Source organism: Larus michahellis, chromosome 1, assembly GCF_964199755.1.
Source record: "Larus michahellis chromosome 1, bLarMic1.1, whole genome shotgun sequence".
Classification (NCBI taxonomy): domain Eukaryota; kingdom Metazoa; phylum Chordata; class Aves; order Charadriiformes; family Laridae; genus Larus; species Larus michahellis.
In genome coordinates this window covers 10,583,569-10,601,292 of record NC_133896.1, presented here as the reverse complement: position 1 = coordinate 10,601,292, position 17,724 = coordinate 10,583,569, and the positions used below count along the sequence as shown (strand labels likewise).

At 35.4% G+C, this 17,724-nt stretch overlaps 1 protein-coding gene across 1 annotated transcript in view; it reads right to left on the bottom strand.

Moving 5' to 3' along the window:
• Positions 1–17,724, bottom strand: part of SEMA3E (semaphorin 3E) — a 144,552-nt gene that overhangs the window by 27,829 nt on the left and 98,999 nt on the right. Inside the window, exons 5-7 of the mRNA XM_074573364.1 lie at positions 10,065–10,158; positions 2,666–2,785; positions 507–649 (exon numbers count right to left, since the gene is read on the bottom strand). Of these exons, the coding sequence (XP_074429465.1) occupies positions 507–649; positions 2,666–2,785; positions 10,065–10,158 (357 nt within the window). The remainder of the gene's footprint in view (positions 1–506; positions 650–2,665; positions 2,786–10,064; positions 10,159–17,724) is intronic.

Below are 17,724 nucleotides of genomic sequence, written 5' to 3'. Positions count from 1 at the left end.
ACACACGCAGGTGAGTTAAGTCTCCTCCTTGCTGATAGAATAGGAAGGCAAGAGGAGGTGTCAGAGAGAACTGGTGTCTGGGCTGGTCCTGTCACCAGGAATGTGAGAGGACATCAATTTATGTCAGCTGTGAGAGCTGCAAGAGACCCTGGACCTACAGCCAATACTAAGGGTGATGGACCCTTGATCTGAATTGAGAATATGGATGGCAAAAGACTCCTGTGGGCAACTGCTATTACTGTTACTATATATTAGCACAAAGAGGGACGGAGTTGAATAGCAAGATTTCTAAACTTTGCCCTCCTCTCTCAGCAAAATTTGACTTCAAGCCCAGATTTTGGACTGCTTTTGAATTTTCTGATGCTTGAGACTGTTTAGATAGAGGATTTTCCTTCAGACCTATAACTTGCTCTCACATATGTTAACAGATGCCATATTTGCCTGGGGAAAAGGACCAAAGAAAGGAACATACTTTTTTTCATTTAGCTGGGAGAAAAGGATCTTACCGCGCATACGCGTCCCACTCTCGTATATATGGCATGAGTGCTTGTCTCGGCCTCTAACGCTTTTTCAGTAAAGAAGAAATATACTTTGTTATCATCGTGGTCTTCATTGTCAGGAATCATGTATGAGCCAACGAATTTTGGTTCTTTAAAAGAAAACAAAATGAATGGAATTCAAATTTATTAAAACATTCTCTTATTTTTCAGTTCTTAAAATCAGCTGGTAGAAAAGAAAAAAAATTAAAGAATCAGGGATCTATCAGTCAGAGAGCTACCTAAGGGGAATAAGGTGGTAGAAGGGGGGAAAAAAAGCTATTTTTTTGTGGGTAGGTATCTATAGAACATGTGGAATACATTAATGTCAAACTATTTTTATAGCTCCAATTCACAAATCAATATTCCTTTGTATGTGTGCAAGAAAAAGACCTTTTTTCTAGTCCTGTTCTCTGGGCTTTATGTATTTTAGTTTGGATTGAGCTAAAACCTGGCACTAATATTTACATAACAATCTCTGATCCCGTACAAACCAGGTGTAGGAATGTCAACTTTGGACAAACAGCCTTTTAGATAAAGCTCTGGTATTTCAGCAAATAGATGTTACATGAACATATATATTCATGGATAGAAGATGCATTGTGTATCTTTGCAAGAAATAAAAACCGTATCAGTTTCTCCTGTTTTAACATTTTGCTGCAAGATTGAAATCTAAGTTCAGGCTTCAGTCCATGCCTGTATGCCTTTTAACCTCACACCAAGCAGAGCTGTGAATGATTTCATCTCACTGAATTGTAGCAAAGTTTTTACAAGTTCTTTAAATAAGAATGTCGTTCTTACAATTAGTATGATTTCTTAACAAGCAGTAGGTAATGCAAATATTTTCTAACTTCCTGTTCTCTATGGAAACAGTCATTGCATTTCAAGACATTGATACAGCTCTTGCTAATTTTCTGAAGTGTTTTTAATATACATTTTAAAATATTCCCTTTCTGCAAATTTAAATTTCAGGTATAGACAAAATGAAAATCAAAGTTTTTGGCCATAATTTAGAGAACTCTATATATTTGAAATAATGAAACCCTCAAGAGACAAAGAAGTGAAACTTAATTTACATACTGTGAAGATCCACCTCATTGTTGCTGCCCACGTATATATCACCAGTCTAAACACTCAGTTCAGCAAAGCTCTAAGTATTAGGATAACAGCATATCTAAGCATGTTCTAAACATATTAAAATAAACGAAAAAAAACAAAAAACAAACCCCTAATTTAATTCAAGTCTGAGGTCAGATTCATGTTGGAAGAAGTATGCAGCAGAACCATTTTCTTTCTTCTGATTTGAGAGAAAACTTCTATGTCCTTTCACTGAAAACATGATGCTCACCATATGAATCACAGTAAAAGGCAATTATTGACTCTTCTTGCAAAACATTAGCAGCAATGATATCAATGTTGTGACGAAACATTGCAATACTTTTGGAGCAAAACGAATCAAGATTCTGACTCTCCATTTCACAGAAATGTCAACACTTTGAAATTTGGTTACATTTGACATTGAAGAGTATGAAACAATTTCTAAATTTTCCAATACACGATTTTGCTCAATATTTTTCTTGTGGAACACTTTGATTTTCTTCTTTAAAATTACACACTTTTTATTTCATTTAACTCTATGATCATTGTATGTTTATTATTTTGTGTTACTGCATGACATCTCTTTACTACACAACTTCGCAAAAAATGACTTGTTTTATTGCAGCATAAAGACAGAATGATCTCAGCTAGAAAAAGAGTATTGTGTTCTAAGTAGAAGCTCCCATTAATTAAATAGAGATTTTTAAAATATTATTTTAATTATATCGGCATATCATGAAATAGTATAGAGTATCCAGAGAATAAATTAAAAGCAATTTTAAAAGTGAAAAAATTAAGGACATAAAAGTTCCGTTTGTTAAACCCAATATGTAAACAAAGTGAAGATTTCAATAAGTTCATCCTGGCAGAAGGTTCATGAAAAATTTAATGGAAAAAGTTTAAACAAACTCATCCCCAAATGGGTATATTTGTGCATGAACTATATCATTTTAATTTCTGGTTAAACAGAAATTCTCTAGTCATCTGACACACTTCTGGTTCTGTGTTCTTCCTTCTCCTCCCTCCCATACCTTTCAACAGGCGCTCACTATCAGGTTCAGTTCGCAGATGGGCCATGCGATTCATGGTACGAAATAGAGCAGCGTCTCTTCCCCAGTAGTCATTGTAGAGGCCAGTAAAAAGTTCACCACCTGCAGGTCATACAGCAAAAAACAAAACAGAACCAAAACAACTTGATAATACTCTACTTACTAATTTCATTGCATGTGATAGGAACTGCATTATAAACATGGCTCACCTGTATTTGCTCAAATTCAGGTAAGAAGATGTCTCAGTAAGTTACACATTGTCTAAAGAGCATATGGACATTGTTTCTACCAGCACTGCAACATTTACAGTTGGAACAGTATGAGGACAAGAATTTTAAATTTCATTCATGGGCTTGGCCTCGTTTTTGAAACTGACTTAATGATTTCAAGATAGATCCACACACAAAACGTGAAGGCATTAAAATAATGTCTAAACATATCTGCCACAGTAACACCTGCCACATCAGACACTTAAGTTCAAAGATCTCACTGTCGTTCAGTTTGTGCCTAGTCCTAGAGGCACCTACCCTTTGTTGACACCTAAAATCTTCACCGGTGCAAAGACTTTGACCAGACGTGCCCCAGTCTTGCTAATGAGAAGCTGCGAATTGCTTGGTCCCAGAACTGGAAGGGACATGTTGGGTTTATGATGAGCCAGAAATAATGGGACCCAGAAAAAGGGATGGAAATGCAGCCACACATTTCAGAGGATGCAGTGCAAAGGAAAAGAATAGCGATAGCTGCACTAAACCACTGATTTGGGCTACAACACATGGATACAGCTCAAGGCTAAACCATACCTGAATCCGCAGGTTGGACCTCAAACAGGGGAGTGTTTCCTGAGCATAGTTACCAGATTTGTCTCTGTGCAAAACGTGTCTGAGAAAAAGATTCATTAGGGAAGCACATTCTGAAAATTCTGGAGGTCTGGATGCAGTCATCTCCCCATCTGGAGTGATAAGAAGCAGTACCTGCTACCTTGGAAGTGTTTTCTATAAACAAGTACAAGTTTTATTAGGCTGAGAAGGTTTTCCAGTCAGCCTACTGGAGCTGTTCCACTTTACCTGAAATAACTGCAGCTGGGGTATAACTTGCTGGCTGAGGGGCTTAGGTGTTTACTAGACAGAGAAAGAGAGCCTGTTTTTCTCTGGTCCAGCAATAACTTTTTTTCATATCCTTAAAATATTCACCAGAGTAGGAACAGGACCTGAGATCTCATCCATCCTGCACAATCCGTGATGAATAATTCCTGAAAAATTTATGGGAACATAAATTCAAACCCATTTTCAAAGGGTTCAGGTGGCATTTCACCAATTAAGCAAGCATAGGAAAATATTAGGAATAATATGCTGATTGCCAATAACTGTTGAAAATATATGTGTAGTTGGGTACAAGTGTATCATACATTTGTTCAAAAATCCAGCCTATCTCTATCTGAGCCATCTAAAATTGTGGTATTGGTTATATTTTACTTTACTGAAATGCCAACAATAACTCTACCTTTTAGTTATGCATGGGCGTAATTCCCCTTAACTGATCAAGCATTAAGAATAATATAGTTCATACCCTTGTGGATTTAGATTAGAAATTTTTAGGCTCAATTTAAGAAACAGACAGCTATTGTCACTAGGTGGCATCCTTATGTTAGAAAATAACAGCAGGAATTAAACTGCACAAGAAGAGGGAAATAAATTATTTCCAGTTCATGGCTAATCTGAGTGGAGGTTTCGGTGACACGGCTTCCTACCCCCTCATCAAAATAAACATGACTGATCCATTCAAATACTGCTTGCTGGCATTTATAAAGGATTATAGCAAAAGCAAAAAATATGCTTGTTGGTCTCCTTCAAAGTGTGGATTTTGTTTCTCTTAAGAGATACATATGAATTGAATGGTACCATAATTCTCAATAATGATTCTGAAAAGTTTAGAGTTTGGCAGCTGGGGCTAGTTCAGCCACCTCTGCTGATTCAGAGCTGAGTGTAGGGGTTTTTTGCCTTAGGTTTCACCATGTAAAGAATGAATTTTGCCTTGTAAAATACATGGTCATAATTCAATGTAAAGTACTTGCAAGTGAAATGAAAAGTAAGTATAAATTATAGCATCAGTTATACCCAAAACTAATAGAGAGTATTTTTTAAACACAGAGCTGCTTAAACAACAGAATTTGCCAGTGCCTGAATAATGTTACAAACAATCTTCACAACCCCAGTTAATGAGTTACATTAGTCATAAATCCCCCTTTAAGAATTCTGTTGGAAAAGTATCTTGGACTGAATGTTGTTTTGTTTTGGGTTTTTTTAATTATGGTGATGTGTAATACAAAACATTATGCTTTTGTCCTTTCAACACCATAGTGAATCTTGGAAAATGCATCAGTGAAGGGTAAATGTTTTGTCACATATTGCTAGTGATCAGGATTGACATTAATAAGTCCAGATGTTCAGAAGTTTGGATATGAAGCCTGTTCCTCCTGTTTGACATAGCTATAAAATGTTAGTATACATAAATAACCTGCTGGCATGGCATTCTAACATATACCAAGGAAGTTACTACTGATTTCACCTGTGAGATCCTTGGGGGAGAAAATGGAAGTTCCAGTCTTGAAAGGCTGTTGTTCCATGAAAGATATTGTACAGACACAGAAATTAAATCTGATTTTTATCCTGAAGTGTTACTAAACTAAACATAAGACAAGAATCAAGTGTGAGCAGACAGGTCACCTTGCCGCAGGAAAGTGATGAGACAATACTGATGAGTGAGCACAAGAACATTCAACATAATTCCGAGATCTTTTGCACTTTTGACAGAGGATCTTTTTTCCTCTTCAATAGTCTTTTGCACATCCTGTAAATCCACGTTAGCAATTTTGAACAGTGCTAGGTTTTTACACGTGCTGACTAATTCTAGTTTGGAGACAACCTGAGGTTAAGATTTGAAAAATCCTGTCAAGATTTCTACTCTTTTGTCCTGCATTGAAAAAGGTAAAACTGTGTATCAGCTCTCTCCTGTCTTGCTTGCAGGGTTTTATACTGCTGCACATCACACTAATAAACCAGTATCTTCCAGTGAAAAACAACGGAGCAGTTTCACACACCTTCAACACTCTTCCCCTCTTGCAGTCTAACCTCACCTTCACACCTATTTGAAAGATTAATTCCCAAAAATTAAGCTTTAACACAGCCTGGTTAATCCTGCTGAACCAAGAATAGAAACTTTCTTCTTTCCTTATTTAAACAAACAAAAAATAAAACCCATGGGCCTCAAACCCCAGTTTTAACTCAAGTGATACATGCATACTTTTTAGCTAGTATTCTTTTCAAGCAAACATATACATAAAAGTTGAAACGGGACCACTTAAAAGGTACCTTCACTTTTTGCCCTTTTCTCAGACCAAAATATTAACAAAATCAAATACAAACTTTTTCTTCTTAAAGCAACAGTTCCTAGACAACAACCCTTAAAGTAAAACAGATTGAAGAAAAAAGAAGAAAAGGAGAAGAAAAAACCTTAATATATACAAGGTATTTCTATAAATAGGCTGCTTCTACTTTAGAAGTGGGTTTCCTTTGCTTGTTATTGTCATGTTTTGTGTACCTGCTTGAAATTGGAAGGTAATGCAAACCTATGCTATTGTCCATCGGAAGACCTTTTTGTGTAAAATCCTCATTATATCCCTTTCTACAAAGTGGACTAGCTCTATTATGAATAAAGGAGTAGAACATAATGAGTGGAAATAAGCAGCACCTTTAGTGCATTTCTTTGACTATCAACCAGTTATTACTCACATGACAACTAAAATTGGAATGCCAGTTCACATTTTTAGCAAGTAATACTTTTCACAGTAGAAAAAAAAAAAATTCAAAGAAATTAGCTATTGCTTAGCTGATACACTTCCTCTGTATATTTGTATTTTCTTTCTGTCAGTCAAGTATTCTGTCTTCTGTTTTAAGAGAAAACATATTAATTTTAGCTCTATGTCTAAAGTAAAAGAAAAGATACAAATACATGAAACTGTTTTAAAACTGTAAAAACAGAAAATATTATCGGAATGGATTCCCTGGATAGAAAAACATATTAAAATGTAGTTTAAGTTTTTCACCAGTTGCTTGTGATATATTGCAGGTAACAAAACATAAACATAAACTAATTTCTCAGCTTTCAAGAGCTAGTATGGTCTAAGCTAATCAGTGTGCATGATCTGATATCAAAAATAGCTTTGGCTATTGAAAGCAGATGGGAGAGTTCATTGGAAATAGAAGTCCAAAAGTTTTATATGCTACTTATCTAAACGCATACATTTTATATAGCCTGTCGGCCATCCAACATCTATTCTGTTTCCTGATGCTGACAATAAATTGCTAAAAGTTAATTGTTCATAAATTGAGGAATTCACCACAAGCTACTTTACCACTGGGTCAGATAACCTGTAATAAAACTTATGACAGCACGGATATTTAGTTTTAAAGCCAAGTCACGAATTATTATTTTCTTGAAGTGGGCTTTTTAACTTATGTGTTGAAATACATGAAGAGATACAGAACAAGAGATTCTCTTTCTTCCTAAATTAATCTAGCTAGATCTGGTTCTAATTAGTGATGGTGCGAATGATCTTTCAAGATCAAGATTTTAAAAGCTTTTAAACTTTTATCAGAGGTATGTAAAGTTTCCTCGTTAGTCTAATCCTCACTGTTAGTCAATAGCCGCACTGGTGTAGGCTTTTGTGTTAATGTGAGTTGCAGAGATGGAGGTTGGTTTTGTATTGTTTAGTTAGGAAGAAGAGGATGCTGGGGTGTGAAAGTCTTTCTTTGCTAATAGGTTTGCATAAAACCTTCTCAAGGACTTGCATGTTGGCTGAATCTACATGGAAGGGTGGAGGCAGCTCTGGGGTACAGCATCCAAGGGCATTCTGACTCCATACCAGGAGCAGATTTCACTTTCTGAGAAAACTGGAGCGCATGAAGAGGAAGGAAACCTCCAAGCATTGGAGGAAAAACTGGAATACTAGTCCTGCAGGGTGCATGGTGTTGTTGTCATCTCCTGTCATGGGGTCATGGCCGCCATGAGCTGGAGTCAGGGCTCAGCATCCCTTCCTTCAGACTGTACTTGGCATTATAGGCCTCAGTCTCATTTTCAAATGTAAATTAAAAGATTCTTTAATGTTCGCTAATTGCATCTATATCTTCTACGCATTTCAAATTAACATCTACAGAGATAAAGGATATACGTTCCGGAATCTAAGGATCAGCATTAATTCTTTTCCTTCTGTAAACTGTGTGTCCTTGGTTAGTAGAAGTTAGTAGAATATGGTAGAATACATAGAAATACAAACTTCTATAGGATATTTTTTCTAAGTGTTGGAAGTGTTTCATTCCAATAACATAAAAAGTATAAAAGCATAGATAAAATACAAAACTCTGAAGAATTTTGTTATGTTTTTAAAATATCATTCTATGATCCCTTGAAATTATAGATTTTCCAAAGGAGGCCTAGAAAAACAGCCTTTAAATAGCTTTCTCAGGTCATATTAGTTTTGATGAAGGGGCACAAGTTTATTTTTTCGGTGTTGTATCAGTGATCTGATAAAAATGTATTATTTTCTTCTGTAGTCTTGCCATATTACAGAATTGTTGGTTTTGTGAGACTGATTTTATAAGTCTTTGTCAGTGGATGTCCAAGACTCTAATCAATATTTATCAGGGAAGGTCTTATTTAATAGATTTCTCTTTTAGATAAAACTGTGAGGATCCATAGGACCTCCCATAATCCAGGGAAACTAATGAATAGGCCAGAAACACAAGGACTAACCATTAGTCTTTAAGTGCTCAGTAGGACAATCTGTCTTCCATTTAAGCAAATAAAATTCACATTGATCTCACAGTAGGAACATGATCAGGTTAATTTATTTACTTAGTTCTGTCTGAGGAAAGGTTGAGAAGGACTTCAAGATTAGACCATGAGGTTTCAGGCCTACAGCAAATTCCATGGGATGAGTCTTTGTTCCCAGGCTGAGCTAAGACTGGAATCTGTTAAAAACTGTAGAAACAATTTAGAAATAAGGGTGAAAGAAAAGCGTAACAATCTGTGCTTCATGGATTTTGGAAGGTCAGTCAAAATACAGCAGTCTTTTCTGATTCTTTCATGACTTCTTAACCCACTAACTCTTAAGAATTTGAGCTGTAATTTATTTTTTTTTAATGGGAATGAACAATATTTTGATGAATTGCTGCATTACGGGTGAAGATTCATCCTGTAAGCAATTCGTTATTGTAAAGGAACAAATAAACCTAGCACGTAAAAATGCATCTGTCACTCATGACCAATACTTCCTCACCACCATGGGTGAGGTATATATCATAGTAGTTCACAATCAGAGACCTTAGCTGTCTGAATTTAAGATATGAATTCAAATGTTAATTTCAAATGGTCCTAAAATCTCCTATTTTTTTATCCTTGAAAAGTTGAAAATTTATTTGATCTTTAGCCTCTTTTTCTAGCTCTTTCTTTTGATGACTAGTCCTTTTGAATGCTCAATTTTCGTCTTATTTATGTTTTCGAAGAACAGAAATCACTGTGTTACTCCCTAAGTGCATCTAGCTTTTGCCTTTTACCTGCTGTTCCAGTCTATTTTTAGTCAATGTACTATAATATTGCCAAGACTATGTTTGCTTGATCTCACAAAATGTTTTCGGGAAAACATTAGAGAAGAAACAAGCATATGGTTCGCTATGCTACAACTTCAAAGGTCCCAGCCCTACAGATATACTTACCAGCAAGGCACAGAGGAGCACTATCTCAGCACAGCTTTCTGGCACTGCAGGTCTTAGACTGAATTCTATTTTTATAACTGTCAAGTATAAGATCAACTCTCCTAACAAAGAATAAGTAGTTTTGGATGGTTTTGTTAGAAGACAGCATTGAAAAAAAACTATTTTGATCTCAAAAGCCATAATTTATATAAACAATAAATGCTTGATTAAAAAAAAAATTAAATTCATATTTTTACAAGATGCTTGTTATTTGGATTACATCTCAGTAGATGAAAAATAGTAAATTTTGTGTATTTGTCTCAGTGGTGTAAAAGACTAAGCTAGACATATTGCCTTGGTTTGAAGGAAAGTGGGAAATGATTATTTGCAGAATTACACAACAATTATCTCTTCAGGCACATGTCATATAACATCTACTGACTTCAGTGAGACACCCTTGCTGGAGTTAATGCTGCCTGGGATGTAATATTAATGTGGGCAGCACCATGAGGATTAAGTCTGACATGTAGAAGGTTGCAATGGAAGACTGACAACACCTCGGTGTGCTGAAGAAAGAGACTCAGAATGACAGATTGAAAGGACTGTGAAGCTTGTGACATAAAGATCATTACCAATTAAGATGGAGGTGAAGGAAGAACTGGGGTCAAAAGGGCACCTGCCTCGTCCTCTCTCAAATTTGTGCGATTCCAGTTGAAACAGATGATCCTTTAAAAAAAAAAAAATCACAGAAAACAGCGTAAACGCTACAGGCAAAGAAAATGGTGCTTCGAGACGAGCTTTAAATTTGTTATACCTTTGTAATGGATTGAATTCATTAGGGAAAAAACACAATTATGGTTGCTCACGGATGTACTAGCAAAAATTCTCTGGGTTTCTACAAATCATCTTTGTGTGCACTGCCCAAAAAGAAGCAGTAAAATATGCACTAAAATTGCACTTGTTTCATTTCTGTGGGAGTAGGGAGTGAAGATTCCTCTATCTTTTCTCCAAATTATCTAAACACTAAATAGATATCTAGCCATGGAATGTATTTTCCCTCTTTAAACATTTTTTTTGCAGTAGTTGTTAAATATATCATGCTGTGTTATCTTCTCTTGGTAGCTTTGAGATGTTTATATCTCTTTTTCATAAAAGTATGTTTAGGAATTTATCCCCAGTTATGGTTTTCAGAGCAGATGTGATTTCTGCAGTGGATTTAACAGAATATCAGTATAAAAAAAAATATTGGCAACTTAGTTTAATTTGCCTGTGTAAGGCTTTAAAGCCTGGGAAAGAATTTACAATTTAAATTTTAATTTGCAGTGCTACATTTGTCCCAGCTTTCTCAAAAGAGCCCATTAATGTCTGATTAAAATATCAATTGACAGCACAATATTTTTTAATGTACATATTAACAAAGAAGCATACTACGAAACACGGGGATGGGGGCGGGCAAATAGAGAGAAAGCTATAAAAGCTTCATAAAAAACATGCCACCTGGCCTTCAAGAACGTGATTGGTAAACATTTTGATAGTCTAGCAGTTCCAGTTCTGTGTAACAGTTTTATTCAAAAGTCTATTGAAAAGCAGATTATACACATATATCGAATAAACGCAACCTACCTGTTCAGTAAACTGTTCAGTAAACTGGGTTCACATTGTGAATACGTTAAGGCAAATGTTTTGTGAGACACAAAATTATATGTGACAGGACCCCAAATAACCCAGAATTTTGAGGAGGATCTGCCTGGATCTCTCCCTTACAGCAAACATTCTCAAAGAGGTCCCAGAAGATTTTTAACCATAAAAATCAGGTTTTATTAGACCTGACTTTACAGATACTTATTAGAATAACTCAGTATTTACACAGAAAAGGGCTTGGTATATCTAGACTGGACAAAATAGTGTCCAGGTAGTCTTTATTCAAGTATATGTAGTCCTTTTAGTCCTTATGTCTTTATAGCACATTCTTTTTTCTGCTGTTGGTTACATTCATGTAATTTTTGGGGGTTGTAGCATATGCAGCTCGGTCCTTAGAAAGTTTTGCTTTTGAGAGATACAGAAACCTGACTACATGCCGCCTCTCCGCAATGCTGTATTCCCCACTCTCCTTCAGATCACTTACCTGTATGTCCACCTATCCCACCCTACGACCTACAAATGTCTCTCTTCCCAAACAAGTGCAATTGCCCCCAAAGCAAAACTAATGCTCTCTTCTCTTCAGGTAGCTCCACTCATGACAGTTATGCTCTCCTGAAAAGATCATAAAAAACAAGGAGCAAAGAAGCAGAAGAGATACTGACCATCACATGGAATGGAAAACTGGTAAGATAATAATAATAATGAAATAATTTTTTTTCAAGGATGAAAAGAAAAAATATATATAAAAAAGTGGGAAAGTTGTAGAACTTTTGTGCCCACTCATTGATGAGTAATTGAGTATTTCTCTGCATTTCATTTAAAACAGTTATTCTTGAATTTGTCACAAGCCCATGCCCTTCAAAACATTATTCACTCCTTAATCCCCAGATCAGCCAAGCTGATGTACTTATCTTCTGCTCCCACCGGTCTAAATAATACATGCCATTTTGCTGCAACTTCTGATCAAAAAGTAAGATTCACATTAGTTAGAGAGTTTTCATAAAAATGGGATATAACCCAGAATGCAGTTCTGGAAAAATAAAACATCTGTTTCATGTCTACTTGAAGTGAAAAAAGCCACTCCAAAATAAAAATAGCAAGCAAAAACCACACAAAATTTAAGTAACAGTCCTAAAACCCATGAGGTAAGAAGGCATTCAGAATCTCACCTCTCCAGAAGCCCCTGTGTTGGCCTAAACCTGGCAAGTTAGTGCCTGATGTTAAAGCTGATGCAGCAGAAAATAATCATCCTGGGTAGAGACTGGTGGTGCAGGAACATTATTTTCTGCTGTATCAGCTTCAATGGCACATCAGTAGTAACTATTCCCCCTCTGCTGTTGCATAAATGTCAAACAATGAAGAAATATTTCTCTGTGTGTGGAAATCTCAGCTCCATTCCATACTTTTCAAACATCACATACCAGGTATTTTTCAAAACTAAGTACCATAATATTTTGGGTCAACAGCAGAAAAGAAAAAGACTATTGAGAACTCAGGAAGGGAAAGAAAAACCTTGTGAAACTGTGCAAAAGGACTAGGAAGTCATAATTGTCTTAAAGTATGCTGTAAAGGAAATATTTCTAAAAACAATCTGGCTCTGATGTCATTTATTCTCTAATCAGGTATTAAAAATAAAGTTACTCATTAAAAAGTTTTTCTTCTGGGATCTCAACTAAACTAATTGTCAATGCATCAGTTAAATAAACAAAAACCAACACAATTCTTTGAGATAAAGATGTAGAATAAGAGGAGAGATAAACTGAGAGTTAAAATATGATAGATTTTTCTAGTCCTAATGCCTTCTGTGGGATAGGCTTTTCCCCACAATAAAACAACAATGTATTTGTCTATGAAAGGAAAAAGTAACAAATTCTAAACCGATTACAGAAAAAACATACTCAGGTAGATTGATCAGAAGTGGAAACAAAATTATTTTGAAACAATACTTGAAGAAGTTGCATTATCCATACTTCATGGTTTGTAGTGTATGGCTCATATTTCTTCCTACATAGGGAACAGAAAGTGATTTATTTTTGCTGTAGAACAAGACACGATTCCACTAAGGCATCATAAACCACCATAACCACCATAATCAGGTCTTCCCTTGGTCAAATGCCACTGATAGTCAGACCAGGGAGACTTGGCTGGTATTTAAGTCTTCCAGATGATGTGGAAAGATTTTGTGTCATTGTACACCAAATTATACTATCACAATGAAAAAGCTACTAATGTAGCTAACTGTTCCCCTGAGAATCAATCGTAAAGATAAACCCATCTCTTTTAACATTCATGACATGAATGTGTTTAAAACCGCTAATTATATGCTGACAGAATTAAAATGTTAGGCAGTATGCAGAGTATCCTTTCTTTATCTGCATTTTAACAGCTGGAATTTCTGAATAACGATTGTAGCTTAAATATACAATCTAGTGCTAACACTGAAGGTAGACAAAAATTTGGATTTCAGTGCAACTTGGAGAAGTTTCTAAGTGGATCTCACCAGTTTTGATATAAAGCAGGATGTGTATCATAAATGCTTGCAGATGCATGTAACTGTCTGAAAAAGTCACTGAAATATAAGCAATGACTCCCTCAAGAGAGATTTTCCTCCTTCACCTTTTAGGACAGCATACCAAATATTCCATGGTTGCAATAAGTTATTTCCATCACTGGGGTAAGCAACTGAAGATCAGGTGTTAGATGTGTCAGCTTCCACGGGATGCCAGTTTAAATGAAATAAGCGTTACACATTAATAATCAGCTTTGAAGGCTAATATCATAATTCTAACCCTCCTTGCTGCTTGTGACATTGGAATCTCTTGAAAAATGTCAGAAGAAAACTGACAGTTTCCTCACAGATTATCCAACACAGCTATTGAACATGCAATTTATTTCACGTGTGCTTTTCAGTGATTAGGGTAAAAATTATGAAAAAACACATATGGAGAGCTGGGAGTGGAATTACAAATTTCTACATGTAGTTTGGGAAAATAAATGGGGTTCTGGGGTTTGATTTATGATACCTACAACTTAGAAAACATAATACACTTTCAACTATTATTAAAGTAATAATGTTGTTTAAAAAGAAATAGAAGATATTTCCAAGGGCATCAAGCATTTTACCATTAACTCAGTATGAATTGATAATTCCAGACAATGAAGAATAATGTAGGCTATAAATAATAATGAAAGAAAAGGTCAATCAGAGCCATTAAAATTTAAAGGCTACATTTAACTTTTGTTGCAGAAAATTGCTTTCTCTAATGCCAAGTGCTGCTTTGCTCTGGTTCAAGACAGCATTTATGCATGTGACTAATTTAAAACATATGCTTACTTCCATTCCCATTCAGCAAAGAACCTAAGTCTATTCTCAATGTTAATACAAAGGCTGTATCTTTTCACTAAATGAGGGACTTAAAAATATAGAGGCTTTGGTCGGATTTTTCTACAATAATATTTTTTATGAGAAAAAATAATTCGATTTTCTGTAAGGGGATTTTTTTCACTTGCAATTTTTATTATTTTCCAGGTAACACGAAAGTAAAACTTATCTGGATTTTTGTAAAAGGAAATTTAAACCATTTCAAAACCTTTAATTACATACTTAACTGTGAAAGCATGTGCTCCAACAGTATAGCCAAGGTCTGCTCTCCAGGAGACCTGTGCCTTTTTGTAGTTGGTACCTGTTTTGGTCGCTTTTTGGTGTTTTGGATTTGGTTGTGATTTTCATTTTTTAAGAAGTCCATGATACTTATATTGCAGGATAGTAAATCATATTGAGAGTATTGTGGGGAGAGACTGTGCAGATTTTTGTGAATATAGTTTTTAACACTGGCTGTACTACTCACTGTAATTCACTGGACAAAATTCATTCTTAGCATTAATGATCTCATAGTTATTCAACCTTAGAGTAAGAATGACATTAAGTGAAAGAGCTGTTGCATTTTGTTTACTAGGGGTCATATATTTGAGACTTTTTTAAAGACAACTATGAATAACAGGGTTCATATGCAAATTGCATTGAATGGAAAAGTGTAAAATAGGGATGCATTGTTTGTGCGAAACTATGAGAAACATTCTTTTAAAATCCTTAATAAAGCCCTGTGGTGTTAGTGTCATATGATGTGCTCTTTTTGCTGTTCAAGTAATTCCTAAAGCATCAAAAAAGGGATTGTGAACATCAAAGATTCACTTTATTTGATCATATTGCGCTGTTTGACGAAGACGACTGTTGGGAAGGGATGGGACACACTGGGACACGCTGAATCCACAGGGAAGGGACATTCTAATGGACCGTCTGGCTGACTGAGTGACTGGTAGAGTGGGCTTTCAGCAAGGGTCATCAGAGTTGGAGACTGAAGCCCAGAGCAAGAGGGAGAGCTGCAATGGAGAGGGTACGGGAGGGAGAGGGTTGCCAAGGGGATGTTCCCATCCCTACTCTGAAGACAGCATGTGCAGAAGCTTTCCTTGAACCCCTGTACAAAAGCTGTGAGGTTTTCGCTTGCAGGGTTACATCCTCTCACAATTCTGTTTCCATTGAAGTCCGTTGCAATTTTGCCCTTATTCTTGGTGAGAATGACACTGAGATCCTTATTCCAAAATAGGAGATATTGTTCTTGGATTCACTGGTTCCATGTACTCTTTTTTTTTTTTAATTAATACTATCTTAAAACCAAAGTGACAAAACAATAAATTAACACATGGGTAAAACTGTGATTTAAAAACTTCACCAAATTAAATATGCAGTGGGACTCTGCTGCAGCTTTATTGACAGTCTTTAGTACCATGGAAATTAATGCAACTTAGGAAATATCCAAGACAGTAACAGACTTTATTCTGTAGAAAATAAAATTTCAAAATATTTAACATAGTAAGCGTGCTATTTCTAAACAAAGAAACATTTGTTACCCATAGGCACTTTCCCATTTATTCATATAAATTTTAAGTCTGGTTTAATTTTAACATTGCACCTTTAGTCTGGCATTTCGCACATCCATATGTACCCATGCGTACTCGCACAGTCTAACATGAGGAGCCAAAGAATTTATTTCAAAATGAATCAAATGTAAGATTTGTAGATCTTTTCATTGGTGTAACCGGCTTTTTATTCTCATGTGAGAAATTGAATACTGAGTGAATTCAGAGAAATTTCGTGACCACAATAGAAAGTGAAGTGCAGTGCACAAAGTCTCATCTTGATTTCCACTGTCTTTTGCACTATAATGTTTTTATATAAATTCACATGACACTTTTTTGCAAATATTCTTTTGTTATTTATATCTCAAAACATTTTTTCACTTATTTTCTTGGGGTTTTTTTTGTAAATTCATTTATCTTTACATTTTTATTTTGACATGGAGAGACACACTGAATACACTATGCAGAGGCTTCTTTTAGGAAGAATGAACCTTGGCTTCCCCATTAAAAAAAAATCTGAAAAATCACAGAACATGTCTGTAAATCAGTAGAAAATATAATTCAAATATAAGTCTTCAAAATGAACTCTCAACTGCATGACCTGTCTTAATCTGTACACTTGCCTCATCAAGAAGATATGTCGTAAAAGAGATACACAGGAGAATATTTTGTCTTTGCATAACAAAAGAAAATAACATACTTGTCAGGCCTGAAAAGACATCTCACATCACATGGCCTTTTGTATTTAAGCAGACTAAATTTTGGTGACAAGAAAAAGGTGTATTGGCAGTATGTGATAACTATAGTTCCAAATATTAGGTAACAGCCTAATTGATATAAATCCAACTCACTCATTCAAGAAATTAAAAATCTAAAACCAATAGACAATTCATCAATACCATGGAGTTATGTAAAGGATGCTGTTCTATGAATACTTTAATGAGTTCCTATTGCAAATTATTGGCCTATTTAAGTCAGCATAACACAGGCATGCAGATATATGGGTAAGTAAAACTAGGATACTCCAACAGTAAAAGAACCTTTCAAGATGCAATATCTTCTTAAAAATATCCAAATGCTAATTTTCAAAAGGATCTAAGCACAGGCAAAAAATTGCTCTGCTTATTGTCAGAGGATTACTAACTTTGAAAATTACACCTTCCATGTTCACTCATTTCCTGAGCCAAATGGGGATACAATATTAGGAATAGAGTCCTCAAAGAACTGGCTGAAATAGTCAGTTCTTTGCTACTTGACATAATTAAGATTATTTGGGAGGTGGTATTTCTTCTGAGGATCTGTTTTCAATCCTCTTTACTATTCAGTGACATACTGAAAAGATCAATCGTCCTATGGGATGCGAGTGCATAAAATATTACGGACATTAAATCCTCCCTAAAAATTCAGATGTATTTTTTAGGTCTATGCATTTTATTCCACAGTTAAATGATTAAGACACATTGGGCTCCAATGTGAAAACATGTTTAAAATCTGGAGCTATGTCAGACTGCTGTCTGGGTTTGCTAAAGGATTAGCAATTTGTGACTTGTGTCAAAATATCTGGCCTAAAGTGACAGAAATAATATATTTTCCTGATTTAATGTATGTGAAATACTCTGGCAATAAGAAAAAAAAACAACAATCAAACTACCCCAAGCCTGCATATAGAAATCACAGCCATTTATCCTTAGCAGTTCAGAGTGTTTAAGCAGAAATGGCTGACTTGGTCAGAAT